This window comes from Bubalus kerabau, chromosome 17 (assembly GCF_029407905.1).
Source record: "Bubalus kerabau isolate K-KA32 ecotype Philippines breed swamp buffalo chromosome 17, PCC_UOA_SB_1v2, whole genome shotgun sequence".
Classification (NCBI taxonomy): domain Eukaryota; kingdom Metazoa; phylum Chordata; class Mammalia; order Artiodactyla; family Bovidae; genus Bubalus; species Bubalus kerabau.
Genome location: NC_073640.1, coordinates 42822051 through 42842816, shown reverse-complemented (window position 1 = coordinate 42842816; position 20766 = coordinate 42822051). Strand labels below are relative to the sequence as shown.

General features: G+C 50.6%; 2 protein-coding genes and 1 non-coding gene across 6 annotated transcripts; 2 read left to right on the top strand and 1 right to left on the bottom strand.

Moving 5' to 3' along the window:
• The first annotated feature begins 504 nt into the window (after positions 1 to 504).
• TRNAM-CAU (transfer RNA methionine (anticodon CAU)) lies at positions 505 to 577 on the top strand. The gene has a single exon. It is a non-coding gene; the product is annotated as a tRNA-Met (tRNA).
• A 4437-nt stretch (positions 578 to 5014) lies between these two features.
• On the bottom strand, positions 5015 to 18654 carry TLE7 (TLE family member 7). 4 transcript variants are annotated; one of them, XM_055551703.1, is made up of 10 exons: positions 18593 to 18654; positions 8432 to 8839; positions 8296 to 8318; positions 8071 to 8129; positions 7404 to 7616; positions 7079 to 7320; positions 6758 to 6899; positions 6471 to 6624; positions 5667 to 5740; positions 5015 to 5367 (listed from the first exon to the last, which is right to left on the bottom strand). In XM_055551703.1, exons 2-10 carry the CDS (start codon positions 8737 to 8739, stop codon positions 5263 to 5265), a joined length of 1320 nt encoding a protein of 439 aa, XP_055407678.1. In that variant the 5' UTR covers positions 8740 to 8839; positions 18593 to 18654; the 3' UTR covers positions 5015 to 5262. The 4 variants fall into 4 exon arrangements, with proteins under 4 accessions (XP_055407678.1, XP_055407679.1, XP_055407676.1 ...); XM_055551704.1 differs by lacking the exon at positions 18593 to 18654 and adding an exon at positions 18105 to 18245; XM_055551701.1 differs by lacking the exon at positions 18593 to 18654 and adding an exon at positions 11398 to 11556.
• On the top strand, positions 11791 to 20752 carry LOC129630618 (translation initiation factor IF-2-like). Its single transcript, XM_055551130.1, has 4 exons — positions 11791 to 11911; positions 18088 to 18188; positions 18317 to 18622; positions 20513 to 20752. The coding sequence occupies exons 1-4, from the start codon at positions 11791 to 11793 to the stop codon at positions 20657 to 20659; spliced, it is 675 nt and encodes a 224-aa protein (XP_055407105.1). The 3' UTR covers positions 20660 to 20752.
• Positions 20753 to 20766: the final 14 nt, after the last annotated feature.

The following is a 20766-nucleotide window of genomic DNA, read 5'->3' as shown; positions in this document are numbered from 1 at the left end:
CAGCAACACAAGCCCGAACTCACGCCCCTAGCGCTCCGGCGACGGTGGCCGTCTGGGCGGACGCCCCCAGCGCCGCCCGCCGCTCGCGCCGCCTCCTCCCTGCTCTGCGCATCCCTGCCGCCCGTCCTCCCGCCAAAGCCAGGCGCGTGCTCTCCGGTTTCCCTCGGAGCCTGTGCCAGCGCGGGACCCTCGCGTGTTCTGCCGCGCCTACTCCTGCTCGCTCCGCAGAACCCCACCGGCCGCGCGCGCCCTTCCACCCCCGGCGAGCGCGGCTGCACGAGCCCACCTCCTCTCTCGACCCCCTGAGCTCCAGGCAGGCGCGGGACTCCCTCCCGCCGCAAGACGGCTCCATTCCCAGAAGAAGAGAGGAGCCGTCCTTCCCCAGCTGTCCCGGGACCCACTGGCGCTCTGCCGGCAAACACCGACTCCTGTGAGGCTGTTAGGCCAAAGGAAGCGGCTGCAGGCACTTTCCCTTTAGCGGTAAAGAAGATCCCATGTTTGTCGGCCTTCTTAGCGCAGTGGGCAGCGCGTCAGTCTCATAATCTGAAGGTCCTGAGTTCGAGCCTCAGAGAGGGCACAATGTTTTGCTGCCATTCACAGAAAATAATCTGCTTTCCGGGATCGCGTTTACAGAGGCCCCGCGGACTCGGCAGGTAGAGGGATCCCCACGTGCTGCCAGAGAACAGAAGTAAATGCTTAGGTCCATAGAGAGCCCATTCAGCCACAGCCACCAGGGCTGATCATTGTCCCATCTTCCTGCGGGGAAATGGATACAGCGCAGCTGTGCGATTAAATTCGTCTCGCAACATCTATGAAAAATCTGTTTCCTATACCACTTCTCGGAGAAGGCGATGGCACCCCACTCCAGTACTCTTGCCTGGAGAATCCCATGGACGGAGGAGCCTGGTAGGCTGCAGTCCATGGGGTCACTAAGAGTCTGACATGACCGAGCGACTTCACTCTCGCTTTTCACTTTCCTGCACTGGAGAAGGAAATGGCAACCCACTCCAGTGTTCTTGCCTGGAGAATCCCAGGGACGGGGAAGCCTGGTGGGCTGCCGTCTATGGGGTCGCACAGAGTCGGACACGACTGAAGCGACTTAGCAGCAGCAGCAGCATACCACTTCTGACTTCCTTTCCCTCAACTTCCTCTGTGTGCTCCCCTAATGGCTCAGCGGTAAATAATCCGCCTGGAACGCAGGAGACGCGGGTCCAATCCCTGGGTGGGGAAGATCCCTTGGAGAAGGAAATGGCAACCCACTTCACTATCCTTGCCTGGAGAATCCCATGAACAGAGGAGCCTAACTGGCCCCAGTCCATGTCAGACACCACTTAGCAACTAAAACACGACCGCCTTCCTCTACGCGGATCAAGGCCGGGTCTCCACATTCTTTTTCTGCTGTCTCCGGAGACTGTATCCTTTCTCCAGTCCAGACCAGTTTCAGTTTCTGGGAAGAACTGGGCTGTCAGTGCAAGTCGCCCACGTGGCCCCGGAAAGCAAGGTGAAGGCTGGCATTGAGGACCTAGGAGTGGCCAAACTTTAACTATAGCTTTAGCTAAATCCTTCCATTTTTTTTAGATTTTTTTTTTAATCCTTCAATTTTTGATTATTCAGTTGACAACAGCTTCCAGTTTCTTTGTGATTTTGCCTCTGCTAATTATTTAGACATATATTTCTTAATTTCCAAAACAAGGAAATTTCTTGTCCCCAAAAAGTTTCCTTTTTATTGTTTATTTCTATCTTAATTGCATTATGGTCTTAGAATATATTCTGTAAGGATTAAATACTCTGAACTTTATAGCTCAGTATTTAGTCACATCTTCTGTTTGTCATTATTACATAATTTTATTTAGAGTAACATCAAATTAATGTACTGAGTTAATAAATTATAAATATAAATAATAAAACTTATTAATATATTATTATACTCTATTATTCCAGTAGTTTTCCTCTATTAACTTGGAAGCTGTACCCTTGTTTAGTATTCTTTTAGTAACTAGCCTTGAAATTACACTACTCTTTGACTTATCGTGACTACTCTTAACTTGGACTTGACCTTCTTTCCACAAAAGAAGAAAAAGTATACAGTTCTCTTATTTTATCTTTTCAAAGTCTTACTCTCCCAACTTACATGCCTTTTTTTTTTTTTTTCAGTTCTCTTGGGTATACATCTAATTGAATTTATGAGTCTTATAACTCTACCTTTAGCATTTTAAAAAGCTACCAAACTGTTTTTCAAAGTGGCTTCAATGTGTTCTATTAATACAATCCCACCAGCAAGTTATGAGGGTTCCAGTTTCTCCATAAACCCAGCAAATTTGTTACTGTCTGTCCTCTTTATTCTAGCCATCCTGCTCATGCACTATTCCTTTGCACTGTGGGTTTGGTTTGTGTTTCTCTGATAATGTTGAGCTTATTCCTGTGCTTATTGCCATCTGTATACCTTCTTTATAGAAACAGCTATTCGAATCTTCTGCCCTTTTTTAAAATCGTTTTGTCTTTTGTTGTTGAGTTTTAAGAATTCTTTACACATTTTGGATATAAATCCCATACCAGAAATATCTTTGCAAAGGTTTTTACCCCTTCTGTAGGCTGTCTTCACTTTGTTAATGGTTTTTCTTGAAGCCAACTCTTTTTTGACAAATATTACCCTTATGACAGAAAGTGAAGAGGAACTAAAAAGCCTCTTGATGAAAGTGAAAGAAGAGAGTGAAAAAGTTGGCTTAAAGCTCAACATTCAGAAAACGAAGATCATGGCATCTGGTCCCATCACTTCCTGGGAAATAGAGGGGGAAACAGTGGAAACAGTGTCAGACTTTATTTTGGGGGGCTCCAAAATCACTGCAGATGGTGATTGCAGCCATGAAATTAAAAGACACTTACTCCTTGGAAGGAAAGTTATGACCAATCTAGATAGCATATTCAAAAGCAGAGACATTACTTTGCCAACAAAGGTCCATCTAGTCAAGGCTATGGTTTTTCCAGTAGTCATGAATGGATGTGAGAGTTGGACTGTGAAGAAAGCTGAGCGCCGAAGAATTGATGCTTTTGGACTGTGGTGTTGGAGAAGACTCTTGAGAGTCCCTGGGACTGCAAGGAGATCCAACCAGTCCATTCTAAAGGAGATCAGCCCTGGGTGTTCTTTGAAAGGACTGATGCTAAAGCTGAAACTCCAGTACTTTGGCCACCTCATGCAAAGAGTTGACTCATTGGAAAAGACTCTGATGCTGGGAGGGATTGGGGGCAGGAGGAAAAGGGGACAACAGAGAATGAGATGGCTGGATGGCATCACCGACTCAATGGACGTGAGTTTGAACTCCGGGAGTTGGTGATGGGCAGGGAGGCCTGGCGTGCTGCAATTCATGGGGTTGCAAAGAGTCGGACACGACTGAGCAACTGAACTGAACTGAACTGAACTGACCTTGAAGAAATAAACAATGCATGTAGAGTTGAATGTGTTCTTTTTATCCTTTTATGATCCAGTTTCTCTATTTTAGTCTCCAGAAATTACCCATCTTGTGAATTTGATCTTTAGAATTCCCTACCTTTTAAAAATACTGTGTAAAAAACATATAGACACTTGGAGTCTAATTGTTACTATAGCACAGGACAGGACTACTATTGGACCATACTCTCTGTATATTTTTCCATGGAAGCTAAATAAATATATTATTGAGAGGCACAATGGCTATAGCAGGAGTCAGCCAACTACAGCCAGCAGACCGAATGTGACCCACTGCTTATTTTTATAAACAAAGTTTTATTGGCACACAGTCACATTCACATATGTGAATGCTACAACAGAGCTGAGCAATTGCAACAAGGCCTAAAATATTTACTATCTGGCCCTTTAAGTAAAAGTTTGTTATTTCCAGAGTTATAGTGACAAATACACTTCAACGTGTATAACAACTCAAATACAAGTTTATTTCTCTCCCCTGAAATATTCCAAAGGGGGAAGCTTTTGTCCATGTTTGATCTGGGGACACAGGATGCTTTCATCTCATTGTTTTATAATCCCCTTGGACCTTCACATCACTTGCCTAGAGCTGGTAGGAGGAGACAGACAGCCTGGAGGGGACATCCCCCTACTCCTTTAGTCTTGGCCCAGAAAGGAGGCACATTCTTCACTCGTTATCTGTCAGCAAGAACCAGTACTGGACAGTATCTCAATGCAAAGGATGGTACAATTGGTCCCAGTCTTCGTGCCTCTTCCAGGTGAATTTTAACCTACAAACTTTAGTAGGCTACTAGCTGTCTCAGCCCGGAGAAGGCGATGGCACCCCAATCCAGTACTCTTGCCTGGAAAATCCCATGGGCGGAGGAGCCTGGTGGGCTGCAGTCCATGGGGTTGCTAAAGAGTCAGACACGACTGAGCAACTTCACTTTCACTTTTCACTTTCATGCATTGGAGAAGGAAATGGCAACCCACTCCAGTGTTCTTGCCTGGAGAATCCCAGGGACAGGGGAGCCTGGTGGGCTGTGGTCTATGGGGTCGCACAGAGTCGGACATGACTGAAGCGACTTAGCAGCAACAGCTGTCTCAGCCATGCCAACTCCAAGCAGAGGCTAGAGTAAAGCAGGCCTATATGGCTTGATTCAGGGGGCTGGGTCTTTTTCAGTTTGGTGAAGGCCACACAAAATATCACATCCACCAACATGAGAAGATGCCCTGAAACAGACAGGCAGCTTCTGACTGGCTCCAGATGCCAGATTGAGAATCGAGATCTTGGATATGGTTAGATCAGCTCCTGGAGTCTTAACCTGCGTCGAGTTGAGTTTTGTTGGTCTACCAGCATCCTGATACAAACTGAAAGTTTGTACATGGACATACATTGCTTCCTGAGCTTTCTTAAGAGTCCAAGAATTCCCTGACACCCCCAAAAAGAGTTATAAACAAAACTAAGTACGGTCTAAAATGTTTTACCCACCCAGGAATTTGCTGAAAGGGGGTGTAAGCAATCCATCATGATGAGTTTGTTATTTGAAACAACTGACCACACACCCAAGCCACTTTGGTTTTTGCTTTTCTATTTTATTAATTACAAAATCCAGAAATCAGTGGTAGAAAAATAACAAAGGAAAAATCCTTAAGCTGTATAATAAAAACCTAGAGGGCAGGCTAGGCATGTGCTGGGCAAGAGGGGAATGGACAGATAACCAACACATGAGGAGAAGGAGGGGGAGTGGCAGAGTGGCCCAGCACCCCAAGGTCACCCTCCCAGCACGCTGGCCTTCTTTGGGTCTTCACCAGCAGGACCTTCAATACAAGAGCTGGTAAACCGCGGCACTATTCTTGGAGCCCGTGACCACATACTGGTTGTCAGAAGATACGTCACAACACAGGATGTGTGCGGACTCCTCTACCTGGAGGGAAAGAGAGGCCGCGGAGGAGCGACATGCAGGGTGTTTCAGGCGTCATACAGGGCTCTTTTCAAGGCTCCATGTAGACCTGAGGCTTGGTCCGGAGGCCAGACTCGGTTCGGGGCTCACGGTGGAGCCCATGTGTTCCCAGGGCCTTGAGTTCTCATTCCCCTTGATGTACTCAATGGCCCTGGTTTCCATCTCAGAGGTACTCTCCAGCACTATCTCTGGGGCCCCACCATCTGGGGTCTGGGGTTTGTGAGCTCCAAGTACCTGGGTTTGAACACCCCTCCACCCAGTACCTGAAACAATCTATGCAGAGAAGGTGCAGCTATGCAGCGGATCGTCTCATTCATTGTGGCCACAAAAAAGCTCCCTGGCAGAGAAAAGACAGATGGAGGGGCCAAAGACCACGCCTGCCTTCCAGCCCCAGCTCTGCTCCCAACGAGACCAGGGAAGGAACCACTCTTTCTCTGCCTCAGCTTCCCCCATCTATAAAACTCAGAGACATGACCCAAATCATTCCATCTTCAGTCTGCTCCCTCCTGCCACACCCAGGATCCCAGGGAGAGTCCCTGAACATCAGGACGATCACAAGGGGCTTCATTCCTCCTCTGTCTTTGGGCTGTGGTTCTGTGTAGGAAGCTACCATTACAGACAAAGTCAGAGAAGCAGAGGGAACAAGCAGAGAAAGAAGGGAGGAAAGAGACTTCCCTGGTGGTCCAGTGGCTAAGACTCTGCACTCCCAACGCAGGGGGCCCAGATTCCATCCCAGGTCAAGGAACTAGATAGATCCCACATGCTGCAACTAAGAGCTTGCCTGGCGCAACTAAGGCCTGGTACAGCCAAAGAAATAAGTGATAATGAGAAGATGAGGAAGAAAGAAGAAAACTTAGCCATGCCAGCAGGGGAGAAAAACTGGTGGTGGGAGGAAGCAGAGGCGAAGGCAATGGGAAGGTGGCCCGAGACCTTGGTCCAGCCAGTTCTGGGGCCAAAGAGGAGGGAACTAAACAGTCTGAAAAGAGGCTGGGCCCAGACTCCCCAGATGAGCAGACAGCTTATCAGGTGATGGGGCATCCAGAAGTGTCCCGGGCCTGCTCACTCACCACAGGGGGCAAACTTGAGATTGTGACGGTAGACGTATTTCTGTAGGACAGCCTTAAACTTTTCCTTCCGGTGTGTGTGCACAATCACGATGTCACTCATTCTCAAGCCTACCAACAACCACTCCTCACTGGGGTCATGGGTGATGCTGAGGATCTGTTGGGGAGGAGGTTTGGGGTCAGCACTCAAAGAGGCCATGCCCATCATTCGTCGCACCCCACTTCTGCAGGCACCCACAGCTCCCGGGCCCCAGGGACCACACTCAGACCCGCAGTAGCCATGCGAGCACCTCATGCCGTAAATCATGTTGCTGTAGCCTCTGGTAGCTCCTCAGGTCCCAGGAATATAGCTTGGTGTCTTCACCTCCCGTCCAGAATTTATTGTCCGTGATGTCCACACACTGGGATCCATATATGGGGACTTCATGCTTCCTGGTGGGAAAACAACTCAGAGGTTTGTGCATTGGTTGAACCCTTAGAAGTCTGGGGCCCAGGAAGTCCCTAGATACGCAGCCCTCCACACGGACTCACCTTGTCCTACTGCAGAGGAGGAAATGAGGTAGAGCAAGCCCAAAAGCCTCACCGTTGCACCCCACCCCCTGGGGTCATACCTGATCAAGATTTGGTTCTGCAAATCCCAAATTTCAACAAATCCTTTGAAACAAGCCACACAGATCTGGGCGTTGGAAGAGAGAGCCAGGGAATAGCACACAGGGCCAGTGGAGGCCAGCTGTGCCCTGACACGGGGGGTGGGCGCCAAGTCCCAAAGTGTCAGGCTCTGGGACAGACCCCCCGTGATCAGGCTCCGCTCATCGGGGAACAGCTTGCAGGTGAAGACACAGCTGTCACGGTCCTGTTGGAAGGGCCAATATTCTCAAATGGTCTCTAGGAAGCACAGCTCCCCAAGCTCCCCCAGCCTTCTGGAGGACCCCTCACCTGGAAGTTGAGCTGGGCCTGGGGCGCCTGGTCCCAGGCATGCAGGGCACTCTCATCCCACACTCTGATGTAGCCATGGCCACACGTGTACACATGGTGAGTCGAGCCGCTGATGGCCACTGCATAGACTTTCTTCCCGTGGCGGAGTCGGCCAACCTTCCAGGACTTATGTGGGGCCCTCTGCCTGACCACCACGTCATCTGGAACGGGAGGCTGGGGTAGGCACGAAAGGGTCACAGCCTTGACCTGCTCTCATCGATAGGGGCCAGCCTGTTCCTAAGCTTGCATCCACCAGCTCCTCTCTGATCCCCAGGCAGGACCGTGTCCTCAACTGGGGTCCCCAGACCACTGACATACTTTTGCACCAGCCCAGGGTGGCCTCTCTGACAAACAGGCCATATCTTATACACTTCTGAGTTCAGCGATGACAGCAGAGCCTGGCTCAGAGTCCCTCTGAGGATGTGACCCTGAGAGCTGAGGCCCTACACACTGGTGACAGAAGGAGGGCAGCCCGGGTCCAAAGAAGCAGGGGCTCCATGCACCCACCACCTATGGGGGACAGACACACCCCACGCCCTCACCCTCTTCGTACTAACTTCTTTTTGGGGCGGGAGAGGGGAATAGGAAGGGAAAGATGCCAGGTTTAAAAAACAAAAAAGACACGTACAATTGCTCTGAGGAATGACAAGACTTCTTCACTGGGACCAGGTGAAGGACAAGGCTCACCTATAGGGAGAGACCAGTGGCCACCTGCTCAGAGAGGTAGGGTCTGGCAGCAACAGCATCACAGGACCCAGGGAGAAGGCTGCTCTCACACCCCAGGGAACCCCCACTCTGAAGCCCAGCCGCTGGCTGCACCCTGCCTGCTCACACCGTCCCAGCTAGGACTTACCAAACTCTGCTCCTGGTGGGGGGCTGTGACACAGGGAGGAGAGAGGGAGGAGACAGACAGGAAGTGAGATGAGTGGAAACTCCCTCTCCTGAGAAAGTTCACCGCCCCAGGCCAGCCTGGTTCAAGGGAGACTTACCTGAAACCGCATGCTGCATCTTCGGATTCTGCCTTGGAGAGCCGAGTGGCTGGCAGCTCAGATCCATCCAGGGCCTGGGGGGCCTGCTGCTGGGGACTCGCACAGGTCATCTCTTGATAAGCTGGGCCGTGCTGCCTCGGGGAGCCCAGGGGCTGCTCCGGGGGACTGCACATCTCACCCAGCTGAGACCGTGCATGGTGCTCTGGCTGGGAGGAAGCATCAGGGCTCTCTGGTACGTCCCTCCACTTTTCAGGCTCATCATAAATTGGGAGCACATAGAACAAGGTCTCTTCCTTCTCTTCACTCATGGTTTTCGGTCAATGAAGTGCCTGAGCCACCTGGTTCCAGGGCTTGAGAAATGAATGAGTTTGCCACACAGATCCTGAGTCCCCAATTCGTCCCGATCCCCTGCAGCAAGAGAGAGAAGAGATGCTGACATGTGCATGCGATCTTTGGGGTCTATTGAGAAGACTGTGAGAACACTCCTCTGAGAGAGAGGATTCGCAATTGGTCACAGATTCACTTGTGATACTAAATGTTGGCAGCGATGGTGCTGAGGGTGAAACGTCACTTGGACACTATGAGATGTTACAATAGTACCAGGTGTGTGTTTTGTTTTTCCTTCCAGACACACAGACTGTACTTCCTATCCTCTAAAATCAAACTCACCCTTCGATTTGAACATACAGATCAGGTCAGTGGCATTAGGCACATACACACTGTTGAGCAACGACTGTACTTGCGTGCTCAGTAGAGTCCAACGCTTTGCAACCCCATGGACTGTACCCCACCAGGCTCCTCTGTCCATGGGATTCTCCAGGCAAGAGTACTGGAATAATGGGGTGCCATTTCCCACTCCACAGGATCTTCCTGACCCAGGGATCAAACCCACATCTCTTGTGTCTCCTGCACTGGCAGGCAGATTCTTGACCATTGCATAGCGTTTTCAAGTGAGGGTTCATCCACCGAGTAAAAGACACATGAGGCCACAGGAAACCACACACACGTCACAGGGTCTCTCTCCCCTAGAGGGGACAGCATGGAAGAACTCAGCGGTCAGGCAAGAAGCCTTGGGCGAGGCTGCAGAAGGATGAAGAGGTTGGCTGGTGGAGATTTAATCTTTCCCATCCTAGGAGTTAATTCTGAGAACTGAATGCAAACATGCATGTGGAATACTCAGAATGATACAAGGCCAGTGGCAAACACTTAATACATGGCAGATAGGGCGTTTATCTGAGGGCTGTGCCAGGGACCAGAGCTTTGAGGATTGAAGGCAGACCAAAGGCCTTCCTTCAGGCTGCCCAAAAGCCAACCCCAGAAGTCCCAGGCGAGACCCAGTATTCCGCTGACAGGACAGATCAGAAGCTGTAGGGACAAGACAACAGGCAGGGCTGAAGACGGGATCTTCCAGTTAGAACCAATGCCTTGAAACCCAGGCTCGATCCTCCGCTCTCAGATACAATGGGGTACCCAGGCTGCCTGCCCTTGGGAAGCTCCTCCTGACACTTGGCGGTCTCACTGTGCCCGTGGCCCTGAATCAAATACTTCACATAGCTGGTCCCATTTCATCCACACACCTGTGCGGGCCACATTTGACAGGCTTTAAACGCTGAGGTTCTGAGTGGGTAAGCAAACAGCTAGAAAGCATGGAGAAGAGGTGCAAATTCTGCCGTGTTTGGCTCTCCACCGTCTCCTTCCTTCCTTCCCATCAGAGGAAGGAGGGTACTATCCACCACTGTCGCGATGTAGTTACCTAACCCCCAGCAGTTCCACTTTCAGCAATTTATCCTCAAGTTGCCCTCAAATATAAGCTAAATAATCTATGTCTAAACAGAAGCATTATAGCATTGCTTGTGATAAATGACTGGACAAACCCAAAATCCGTAAGAAGAGAATGGTAAAATAAGTCACAGTAATCTGTGTAAAGCGGAATGTGACCCAACTGTGAAAAAGAACAAGGACACTGCCGTCTGGATGTGGAAAATTCCAAGGGAAGTTAATGGGGAAGGAGTGGATTCAATGTGTATCAGGCACAGCTTTGGTGTAAAAGGATGGAAATTAGAGCCTATCTTTGCATATGCTTGTATAGACTTAAGAAATTAGGAAGGGTGCTGCCCTTAGGAATAGAAATTGGCAAGCAGGAAAGAGGAATGGCAGGAGGATGTCACTGCAAAACTTGGGATATATTTTGCATGCCTGTGGCTCTTTAGACCTAAATTAAAATTGTTGGACCATGAGCCTTTTCCCTCAACCAGGTCCTTTCTTTGTCACTTTCCCCAACTGGCAATTTGAAGTTCTCATGATTCTTAATTGTTGTTATTTAGTTATTGTTTAATTGCTACATTGTGTCCAACTCTAAGACCCCAAGGACTGTAGCCCCCCTGGCTCCTCTGTCCATGGGATTCTCCAGGCAACAATACTGGAGAGGGTTGTCATTTTCTTCTTCAGGGGATCTTCCCCACCCAGGGATCAAATCCAGGTCTCCTGCACTGGCAGGCGGATTTCCCACCACTGAGCCACCAGGGAAGCCCAATTCTTAATTACTTTTTTAAATAATTCAGCAAATTTGCCAAGACATGCAGCAGTCTCCTTTAACTGGGACCCCAGGTCTGGGTTGGCCCTGAGGGTGGTGGAAGGGCAGAGCACACACCTTCCCAGCCAGGGGGATGGGGATGCGCAGAGAGAGATGGGCATGAGCCCAGGCCCACGTGTGGGTAAAGCTTAAAGGCAGTGAAGCCATGTAGACAGGATTTCATGGATGAGAAGGATTACATGCTAAGAATAAGACAAGGCTTTCTGAAGTGTCCAAGGAAGAGTCAGCATCACCATTTCCCTTCTCTGCTCCACCCTCAGAACTGGGAATAAAGGCAACTCTCTTTCTCAAGCTTCAACACAAAATGCTAGAGCAGAGATTCACCCTGGCAGCAAGACGAGCACTCACCAGTCCCTCGCAGCACGCAACTCACCTCCGTAGGCAGGTCAGACCCTGGAGACAGGAGGTGAGAACTGCACACATCTGGTTAGTAATGGGAATTTCTTCCTCCAGCTTCGTCCACCCCTCCCTCATTCAGGCACTGCCCCTTGTGCTGCAGGCTGCTAGTTTAGACTAATTGATAATTAAGCCCTGGGTCAGAACCTGGGTCAGGTGTAGGGCCCTGGATGGCTCATCAGTTACTGGGCGTGACCTCGGCCACCGCCCACCACAGAGCTGGGCTGCCTTTACCGATAAGGCTGGGATAAGAGTCCTGGGATAAGACTGGGATCTGCCCAATAAATTCACGGCAGGAGGCCAGGTGCAGTGATACATTTTTCAGAGGATGGGTTCGGGGCACCCCATGTGAGGCAGAGTTTGTGCAAAGATGGACAGCAGGGTGGAGCTACACCCGGAAGCAGTTTCACATTCTCATCTCCAGGTGAACCCCCTGGGCACGGGGAGGCCAGCCCTGTCACCTCTCATCTCTCACCAGTCTCGCTCGGAAAGTGAGGATCAGGGAACTCTTCTCTGCGGAGGCCTCACCAGTGATTCTTAAACTGGAGTGCTCAACACCTGGAGGGCTTGTTAAAACCCAGCACTGGGCCCACCCCAGGAGATTCTGATTCTGTGGCCCTGGGGTGGGGTCTGGCTCTAGGTGAGTGATCACACCATTGCGATTATCTGGGTCATGAAGATCTTTTCTGTATAGTTCTTTGTATTCTTGACACCTCTTCTTAATATCTTCTGCTTCTGTTAGGTCCATACCATTTCTGTCCTTTATTGTTCCCATCTTTGCATGAAACGTTCCCTTGGTAATCTCTTATTTTCTTGAAGAGATCTCTAGTCTTTCCCATTCTATTGTTTTCATCTATTTCTTTGCATTGATTGCAGAGGAAGGTTTTCTTATCTAGCCTTGCTATTCTTTGGAACTCTGCATTCAAATGGGTATATCTTTCCTTTTCTCCTTTGCCTTGCGCTTCTCTTCACATCCTAAAGGAAATATATCCTAAAGGAAATCAGTCCTGAATATTCATTGGAAGGACTGATGCTGAAGCTGAAACTCCAATTCTTTGGCCACATGATGCAAAGAACTGACTCTTTTAAAAAGACCCTGATACTGGGAAAGACTGAAGGTGGGAGGAGAAGGGGACGACAGAGGATGAGATAGTTGGATGGCATCACTGACTCAATGGACATGAGTTTGAGTAAGTTCCGGGAGTTGGTGATAGACAGGGAAGCCTGGTGTGCTGCAGTCCATGGGGTCGAAAAGAGTTGGACACAACTTAGGGACTGAACTGAACTGAACTGAACTGGTGTGGGGTTTGAGGCCTGATAATTCTAGCAACTTCCCCGGTGAGGGTGACGCTGCTGCTGGCAGTCTGGGGACCCCACTGGAGAGGTACCGCCTAAATCCCTCTGTTTGGTGGTCCTTTTCTGGCAGGAGGGGAAGGGGTGACAAGCCCGGACCTCTCCTGCTCTGCTCCCCTTGTTCACCTCCAGTCATGGCCCACCCCTCCCACTGAACACACTCACTTCTGTTCTGCTTTTTCTTTTTGCCTTCCTTCTTTTGAAGTGTAAGTCCTGAAATTGCTGCTGCTTACAAAGAAATCTTTTACCACCCCTGACTTCCAATATCCAAAGCTCTCTGTCTCTCCCTTTCTCTCTCCGCACTCATGAACACAGCCCTTGTCTCCAAAACTATTACTGCTGCCCATGGTCTAGTCAAGGCTATGGTTTTTCCAGTGGTCATGTATGGATGTGAGAGTTGGACTGTGAAGAAAGCTGAGGGCCAAAGAATTGATGCTTTTGAACTGTGGTGTTGGAGAAGACTCTTGGGAGTCCCTTGGACTGCAAGGAGATCCAACCAGTCCATTCTGAAGGAGATCAGCCCTGGAATTTCTTTGGAAAGAATGATGCTAAAGCTGAAACTCCAGTACTTTGGCCACCTCATGCAAAGAGTTGACTCATTAGAAAAGAGTCTGATGCTGGGAGGGACTGGGGACAGGAGGAGAAGGGGACGACAGAGGATGAGATGGCTGGATGGCATCACTGACTCGATGGACGTGAGTCTGAGTGAACTCCAGGAGTTGGTGATGGACAGGGAGGCCTGGCGTGCTGCGATTCATGGGGTCGCAAAGAGTCGGACACGACTGAGCGACTGAACTGAACTGATAGTCTTCTAGATAATGCCTGTATTTAAGGTCTATCCCTAGGTGACTTCCCTGGAGGTTCAGTGGCTAAGACTTGATGCTCCCAGCTCCCAATGCAGGGGGCCCAGATTTGATCCCTGGTCAGGGAACGAGATCCCACATGCAGCGGCTAAATGATCCCCCATGCTGCAACTAAGGCCAGGTGCAGCTAAATAACTAAATATTTTAAAAAAGAGAGTTGTCCCTGTCAAGACTCCATGTTTCCACCCTCATGCTGTTTGTTCCCTCATCTAGGACCTCTGTTTTGAAAAAAAAAAAAAAATTATGAAAAATAAAAAAAAGACCAAGTCTGTCACTTTCAGACAACCTGCCAGCCTGAGAAAGGCCAGTGAGAGGACCCCAGTGGTCAGCGAGGCAGCCCCTGGAGAAGAGCGTTCATAGAAGGGGCGTAGGGTCGGGATCACAATCCAGAGCACTGCTGGGCACTAGATGTTCATTTTCTGCATCATCATCATAGCCCACTCTCAGAGCTGACCCAGGAGGGAGGTTTACACTGAAGGGAGCTAAAGCTTTGAGAGTTTGAATAACTTGCTCAAGATCACACAGCAAGGAAGGGCTAGAGTTAAGAGTTTGAGACCAGGTTTGCACAACCCCACACAGCCTTCTATTGGAGTGCAGGGAGATGGAGGACGATAGGAACAGGGGCCACTTGGCTGCAGCAGCCTGGAGGGGTGCTTTCTGGGCACTCTCAGGACAGACATGAGAATGCTAAGAGTTGAATTGTCAACTTCTGATAAGAATGGAAGTGGGGACTTGCCTGGTGGTAAAGAACCTATCTTCCAAGGCAGGGGATGTGGGTTTCATCCTTGCTGGTGAACTAAAATTCCACAGGGCAACTAAGCCCACGCATGCATCACAACTACTAAAGCCCATGCACCCTAGAGCCTGTGCTCTGCAACAAGAGAAGCCACCACAGTGAGACACCCGCCCACCACAACTAGAGAGTAGACCCCGCACACCACAACTAGAGAAAGCCTGTGCGCAGCAAGGGACAGCTGTGCGCAGCAAGGAACAGCTGTGTGCAAGGAACAGCTGTGTGCAAGGAACAGCTGTGCGCAGCAAGGAACAGCCTGTGCACTGCAACAAAGACCCAGAGCAGCCAAAACCACTAACTTAAACACAGAATTGCCATATGACCCAGCAATTCCACTCCTAGGTATATACCTAAAAGAACTGAAAACAGAGGCTCTAAAAGATTTTTGTATACCAGTGTTCACAGCAGCATTATTCGCAATAGCCAACAGGTACAAACAACTCAAGAGTCCATCAACAGACGGATGGATAGGCAAGATGTGGTATATCCATACACTAGAATATCAGTCACCAATAAAAATAAAGGAAGGACACATACATGCTACAACTTAGATAAACCTTGAAAACATTACACTAAGTAAAAAAACAGACACAATAGCTCCATATTGTATGAGGCCATTTACATGAAATACCCAGAATGAAAATGAAAGTGTTCTTCAGTCAGTCGTGTCTGACTCCTTGTGACCCCATGGACTATAGTCTACCAGGCTCCTCTGTCCATGGAATTCTCCAGGCAAGAATACTGGAGTGGGTTGCCATTCCCTTCTCCAAGGGATCTTTCGGATCCAGGGATCAAACCAGTGTCTCCTGAATTGCAGGCAGATTCTTTACCATCTGAGCCATAACAGAGATCAGAGACCATTTACATGAAATACCCAGAAGAGTCAAATCTATATATAGAGAAAGCAGATTATTGGTTTCTAGGGATTGGAAGGTGGGGGTGGGGGTACAGGGAGCAACTGCTTAATAGTCATGGGGCTCTTTCTGGGGTGATGAAAAGGTCTGAAACTAGATAGTAGTGATCAGTGCACTGTGAAAGTACGAATGCCACTTTAAAATAGTTAAAACGGTAAAGTTCATGTTACGTGTATGTTACCACAATTAGAAAACCAATGAAAACAGACTTTGTGTCAATAAGTTAGAGGCCATGCAAGTCCCAGTAGCATTTTCCCCTTCTTCCTCTTCATCCACCAAACCCCAAACAGTTTAGCTGGTAGTTTTCTCACCTTTGCTTCGGTAAGAGAAGAACCAGCAAGATGCAGGTAGGTACCCCTCCATGCCCAGAGACCCTGGCCAGCGACAGCCTAAGGGGCAAGGGTTTGTTCGCCCTCTGGTGGGCAATCGAAGAGCAACCCAAATCTAACCACTTAGCATCTCTTCATGGGAAATAGATGGGGAAACAGGGAAAACAGTGTCAGATTTTATTTATGGGGGGGTCCAAAATCACTGCAATGGTGATTGCAGCCATGAAGTTAAAAGAAGCTTACTCCTGGGAAGGAAAGTTATGACCAATCTAGATAGCATATTCAAAAGCAGAGACATTACTTTGCCAACAAAGGTCCGTCTAGTCAAGGCTATGGTTTTTCCAGTGGTCATGTATGGATGTGAGAGTTGGACTGTGAAGAAAGCTGAGCACCGAAGAATTGATGCTTTTGAACTGTGGTGTTGGAGAAGACTCTTGAGAGTCCCTTGGACTGCAGGGAGATCCAACCAGTCCATCCTAAAGGAGATCAGTCCTGGGTGTTCATTGGAAGGACTGATGCTGAAGCTGAAACTCCAATACTTTGGCCACTTCATGCGAAGAGTTGACTCATTGGAAAAGATCCTGATGCTGGGAGGGATTGGGGACAGGAGGAGAAGGGGACGACAGAGGATGAGATGGCTGGATGGCATCACTGACTTGATGGACATGAGTTTGGGTAAACTTTGGGAGTTGGTGATGGGCAGGGAGGCCTGGCGTGCTGCAATTCATGGGGTCGCAAAGAGTCAGACATGACTGGGCGACTGAACTGAACTGAAGATATTTGTAGTCACATCCCAAAGCACTTGATGGTTGTACTCAGGGTGCCACTCCCCCACCCTGGAATTTCTCTTTCTGCAGGACAGCCTCTGGAGAACTGACTAGGGCCCCTGTTGTGGATGAAAATGTATAAACCATATAAACATAGGCACGAAACACTTCTTCTCTTACTAATTCACTGACATCTTCCACTCAACATAAATTATTCACAGGCAAGTTCCACCCAGCTTGTGAATGTTGGAGGTGGTGTTGGAACTGTGGTGTTGGAGAAGACTCTTAACAGTCCCTTGCACTGCAAGGAGATCCGACCAGTCATCCTAAAGGAAATCAGTCCTGAATATCACTGGAAGGACTGATGCTGAAGCTGAAACTCCAATACTTTGGCCACATGATGTGAAGAACTGATTCATTGGAAAAGACCCTAATGCTGGGAAAGATCAAAGGCAGGAGGAGAAGGGGACGACAGAGGATGAGATGGTTGGACGGCATCACTGACTCAATGGACATGAGTTTAAGTAAGTTCCAGGAGTTGGTGATGGACAGGGAAGCCTGGTGTGCTGCAGTCCATGGGGTCGCAAAGAGTCACACATGACTAAGCGACTGAACTGAACTGAAGTTCCGGCCTCACCCAAAGAGTTACCCACAATAAGCTTGCGGTTTGCAAGGTGAGTCAGTAAACCAGCAGCTCCAAGTAGAGAAGGCAGAAAATGATATCAATTAGACAGAGGTGAGGTGAGGACCCACAACAGGGGACACAGTGCTAACCAATCAAGGAGATCAGGGAGGCCAGCAAAGGGGAGGTGGCCTTTGGCTGAGGTGTGTGAAGGGGGAGGGGAAAAGTTCTCCAGGTAAAGGACTCTGCTCACAGTTCCCTGGGTCCCTTTGCTTCCTCTCTCTTCTTCCCTTCCTGTCGTCAGGAGCCTCCAACTCACCACTCCTTACTTTGAGTCCTTCCCAGGACAGCATGGTGGTGGATCCCACCTCCCCCATCTTGTAGGTTCTTCCTACCCATCTCACCCCCACAGCCTGGCTACTGAACGCTTGTGTTCTCAATTCTGCATTTCACTTTTCCTGATGGAACGACCTCTTACCTCCCAAGGGATGTTTAAGCAAAGCCCTTTCCCCTTACTCCCAGGGGCCTGGAACTGCCTCCTCCTCGAAGTCCTACAGCAGTTCTATTTACCTGCATTCACCTGGTGGCTCGGATGGTAAAGAACCCACCTGTAACATGGGAGACCTGGGTTCAATCCCAGGGTTGGAGGACAGCATGGCAACCCACTCCAGTATCCCCAAGGACGGAGCAGTCTGGCGGGCTACAGTCCATGGGATCGCAAAGAGTCAGACACGACTGAGCGACTAAGCACAGCACGCAGTCCTACAGAAGCTCTATATTGTGTTCACAATATAAGCCTCGAGTCAGTTTTCATGCGGGGTAGGAGTGAGGGTGGGGGTGGAAATAGATTGTGCTTCTTTAAGAAATGTTTGCAACGCCTTCTATGCGTCCTTCTGACTGACCTGCAGAACTCGGGATCCTTGCCGCACACAGTCCAATTCCGCGGCTTCATGCACCCCAGCATTACCCCACCCCGACTCCCACCCCCGCGCCCTGATCGTGTCCTCCCCCATCCCCGCTCCGCAGATCAACAGGAGACTTACCGTCAAGGGCTCAGACCGGCTGCCCCAGGACTCCGCCCGGGAGACTCCTCAGGACCAGAGCAGGGAGAGCCGGCCCGCGCCAAGGTGACCCCGGCAACCTCGCGCTCCTAGTTGTTTCTTCCCGCCCTGCAGTTAGCAGACCGGCCGCCGGGGGCAGCAGGGGCCAAGCTGGAGGTCTGTGCGTCTTAATGGCTGGCTCCTCGTGCCCACAGCGCCGGCCTCCGAGCCCTGGACCCGCAGGCCCGTCCTCTCCGTTCTCTCTCACTTCGAGGGCAAAACCGAGTCCCAGGGCGACGAGGCGCGCGCCCAAGGGAGACAGGAAGGGAGGCAACCACTGGAGGCGGCCACCGGCTGCCAGCGCCGCACGTCTATGGCCCAGGACGAATGGGACCCAGAGCCTCAGGCCCCCACCTGCAGCAGGTGGGCCCCGGAGCCCCGGCCAGCACGGCCGGCAGATGCGTCAAACCCTGGGCAGGACAACCCCTTACCTTGGCGAGCCGAGGAGAGGGGCGAGAGAGGTGAGTGTGGTCGCGCCGCTGGGAGGGCTTCCTGGAGGCTGGGCTTCGGCTGAGTGTGGGTGGGATTTCAGTGGCCAGGAGGGGAGGGGGGTGGGGGGGTGGGGGCAGGCTTCGGGGGCACTGGAAACACTTGAGCACCGACCTGCGCAGGGTAGGGGCTGGTGAGCGGGGAGGGGAGGGTGTAAACCAGAGCCGGAGCGGGACTCAGAGTCGGCCCTGGAAGCCTAGGAGCAGGCGGAGAACGCCGGGCCCCCACAGAGCGGGCTCAGACCTCGGGCGGAAGCCCCAGGAACCCTGTGAGGTGTGGGAATTTGCTGAGACCACGTGGTCTGTGGTGCGAATAGGGCCCGAGAGAAGGCGGAAGGGGCTTCAGGGAGCTCGCGGCGGCGAAGACTGAAGTTCGCTCTTCTCGGATTCCCCAGGCACTTCGGTAACCCTGGCCTGTGGATGAGTCCGCAAATGTTCAATTGAACTGAGTGGACTGTGTAAGGGAAGGGGTGTCCTCAGTTCCTTGTCAGGAGAAAGAACATCAGAGCGGCGTTATGGTCTGGGAATAACAGGGATGTCAGAGGCGGAAGCAGAACATCTTAGGAGCCTCTTCTCAGAACCCCCGGCCCCACCACAAGGAGAGGGCTGCCACCCAGGGGGAGCTGTGCTGTCTCTTGTCCCCCCACCCCCACCCCACCCCGACCAGATGTCACAGAAGCCCTGCCTCCACCCATTGCACACACCCTCCCTCCCTGATTGGGCCTCTGCTCACCAGGCTTCCCAGCCCTGCTGGATGCCCTGAAGCAGCCATGTTTTCTTCTGAGCCTCAGTTTTCCCTCCTGATCTGGACAGAACAGGATCAGGTATTCTCTGAGGTCCCTTCCAGTGTGACAGGCCTGGGCAGAAGGGTGCCCTGTGCTGCAGGGATGGAACATGCTTACCTGGACTGAGAGAGACACTTGATTTAATCCTGACCCTTCCAGGCTCATGGCTCCTATTGAGAAAAGAAGCGCTTTTGCGAGGTCTCCAGTGCCATGGCTCTTCTTAGTCTCTGGAAGGCCTCGACTGGACCCAGGCAGCTTCTTCACTGGAGTAGTGAACATCGAGGCGACAGGGTGTCAGGACTTCTGGGCCATAGAGGCCACATGACTTCATGAGACTGCGGTTATCTGCTTTCTTCACCCCCGTATCCTTGGGATCTAAGCAGGGGACTTGCCATGGATAGTAACAAAGCTACAGAGAGGGAGAAAACTCTCAGGAGCTGTCTGGGTGAGATGGGCCTTACGCCCTAGGTCCAGCCCCAAACCTGCAGATCAATAACCTTGAGACCCAGAGGCCAAGTTCACACAGGATTTGGGGGCAGATCTGGAAGATAGGTTCTGTCCTCAGTGATTCTCAGCCTTCCTAGAGTCCCTGCCTTGGTCCTGCCACAGCAGAGACGGTGCTAAGACTCTACCTGGAGCCAGGACTGCAGGACTTCCTGTCCCCATCTCCCCTGTCACATCCAGAGACTAGCTGGAGAATATTCATGACCTAGGTGGGGTGGGGTGAGCCACGGCCTTCTACCCTCTTCTCTGGCCTGGGTAATGGGACACATTAGCTAGCCACTGATTTGCTGTGTGACCAGGGGCAGTGGCATCTGTCTCTGGTTTTCAGTATTTCTGTAAATAAATGAAGAACTTGGATTCTATGGCCTGGGGCACTTCTGGGTCTGTGTGGTCTAGATCTGCCCAGAGCAGGAGGCCAAGATGACTGGGTGAAGGACTATGCTCTCCCGTGTCCGGGGGCCTCCAGGGTCTGCCTCCACCCATGTGCAGCTTCCAGAAGCTGGAGTTGGGTGGGGAGGGGTCACTTACACAGTGGTCCTGGACATTCTGCTGAGGTGCTACACCATGTCATTAGCTTTCTGGCAGGAGTGGTTCCTCTGAGATACACAAGACAGTACTCCCAGAAAACACTGGTCTTCTGAGCTACAGAGTGCAGGAGCAGGTATGGGGAAAGCGGTGCTGTGGGGTATACTGTGTGTCTGAGAGTCTGTGTTCATCTTGATATGGGACAGAGGTTTGAGGGCTTACTATGTGTGACTGTATGCTTTTAATTTTTACTCCTTAGAGTACTCCTGAGACTGAACATCTTCCTTTATTAGTCACCTTTAT

Coding starts and splice junctions, on each gene's coding strand:
- TLE7 (XM_055551703.1), bottom strand. CDS start 8,739: ATGAGTGAAGAGAAGGAAGAGACCTTGTTCTATGTGCTCCCAATTTAT. Junction 8,319..8,431: donor GATGCAGCATGCGGTTTCAG/GTAAGTCTCCCT, acceptor CCTGTGTCACAG/CCCCCCACCAGGAGCAGAGT. Junction 6,625..6,757: donor AACATGATTTACGGCATGAG/GTGCTCGCATGG, acceptor CCTCCCCAACAG/ATCCTCAGCATCACCCATGA.
- LOC129630618 (XM_055551130.1), top strand. CDS start 11,791: ATGGACAGCAGGGTGGAGCTACACCCGGAAGCAGTTTCACATTCTCAT. Junction 18,189..18,316: donor GAGAGCCGGCCCGCGCCAAG/GTGACCCCGGCA, acceptor TCGTGCCCACAG/CGCCGGCCTCCGAGCCCTGG. Junction 18,623..20,512: donor CGAGGAGAGGGGCGAGAGAG/GTGAGTGTGGTC, acceptor CCATGTCATTAG/CTTTCTGGCAGGAGTGGTTC.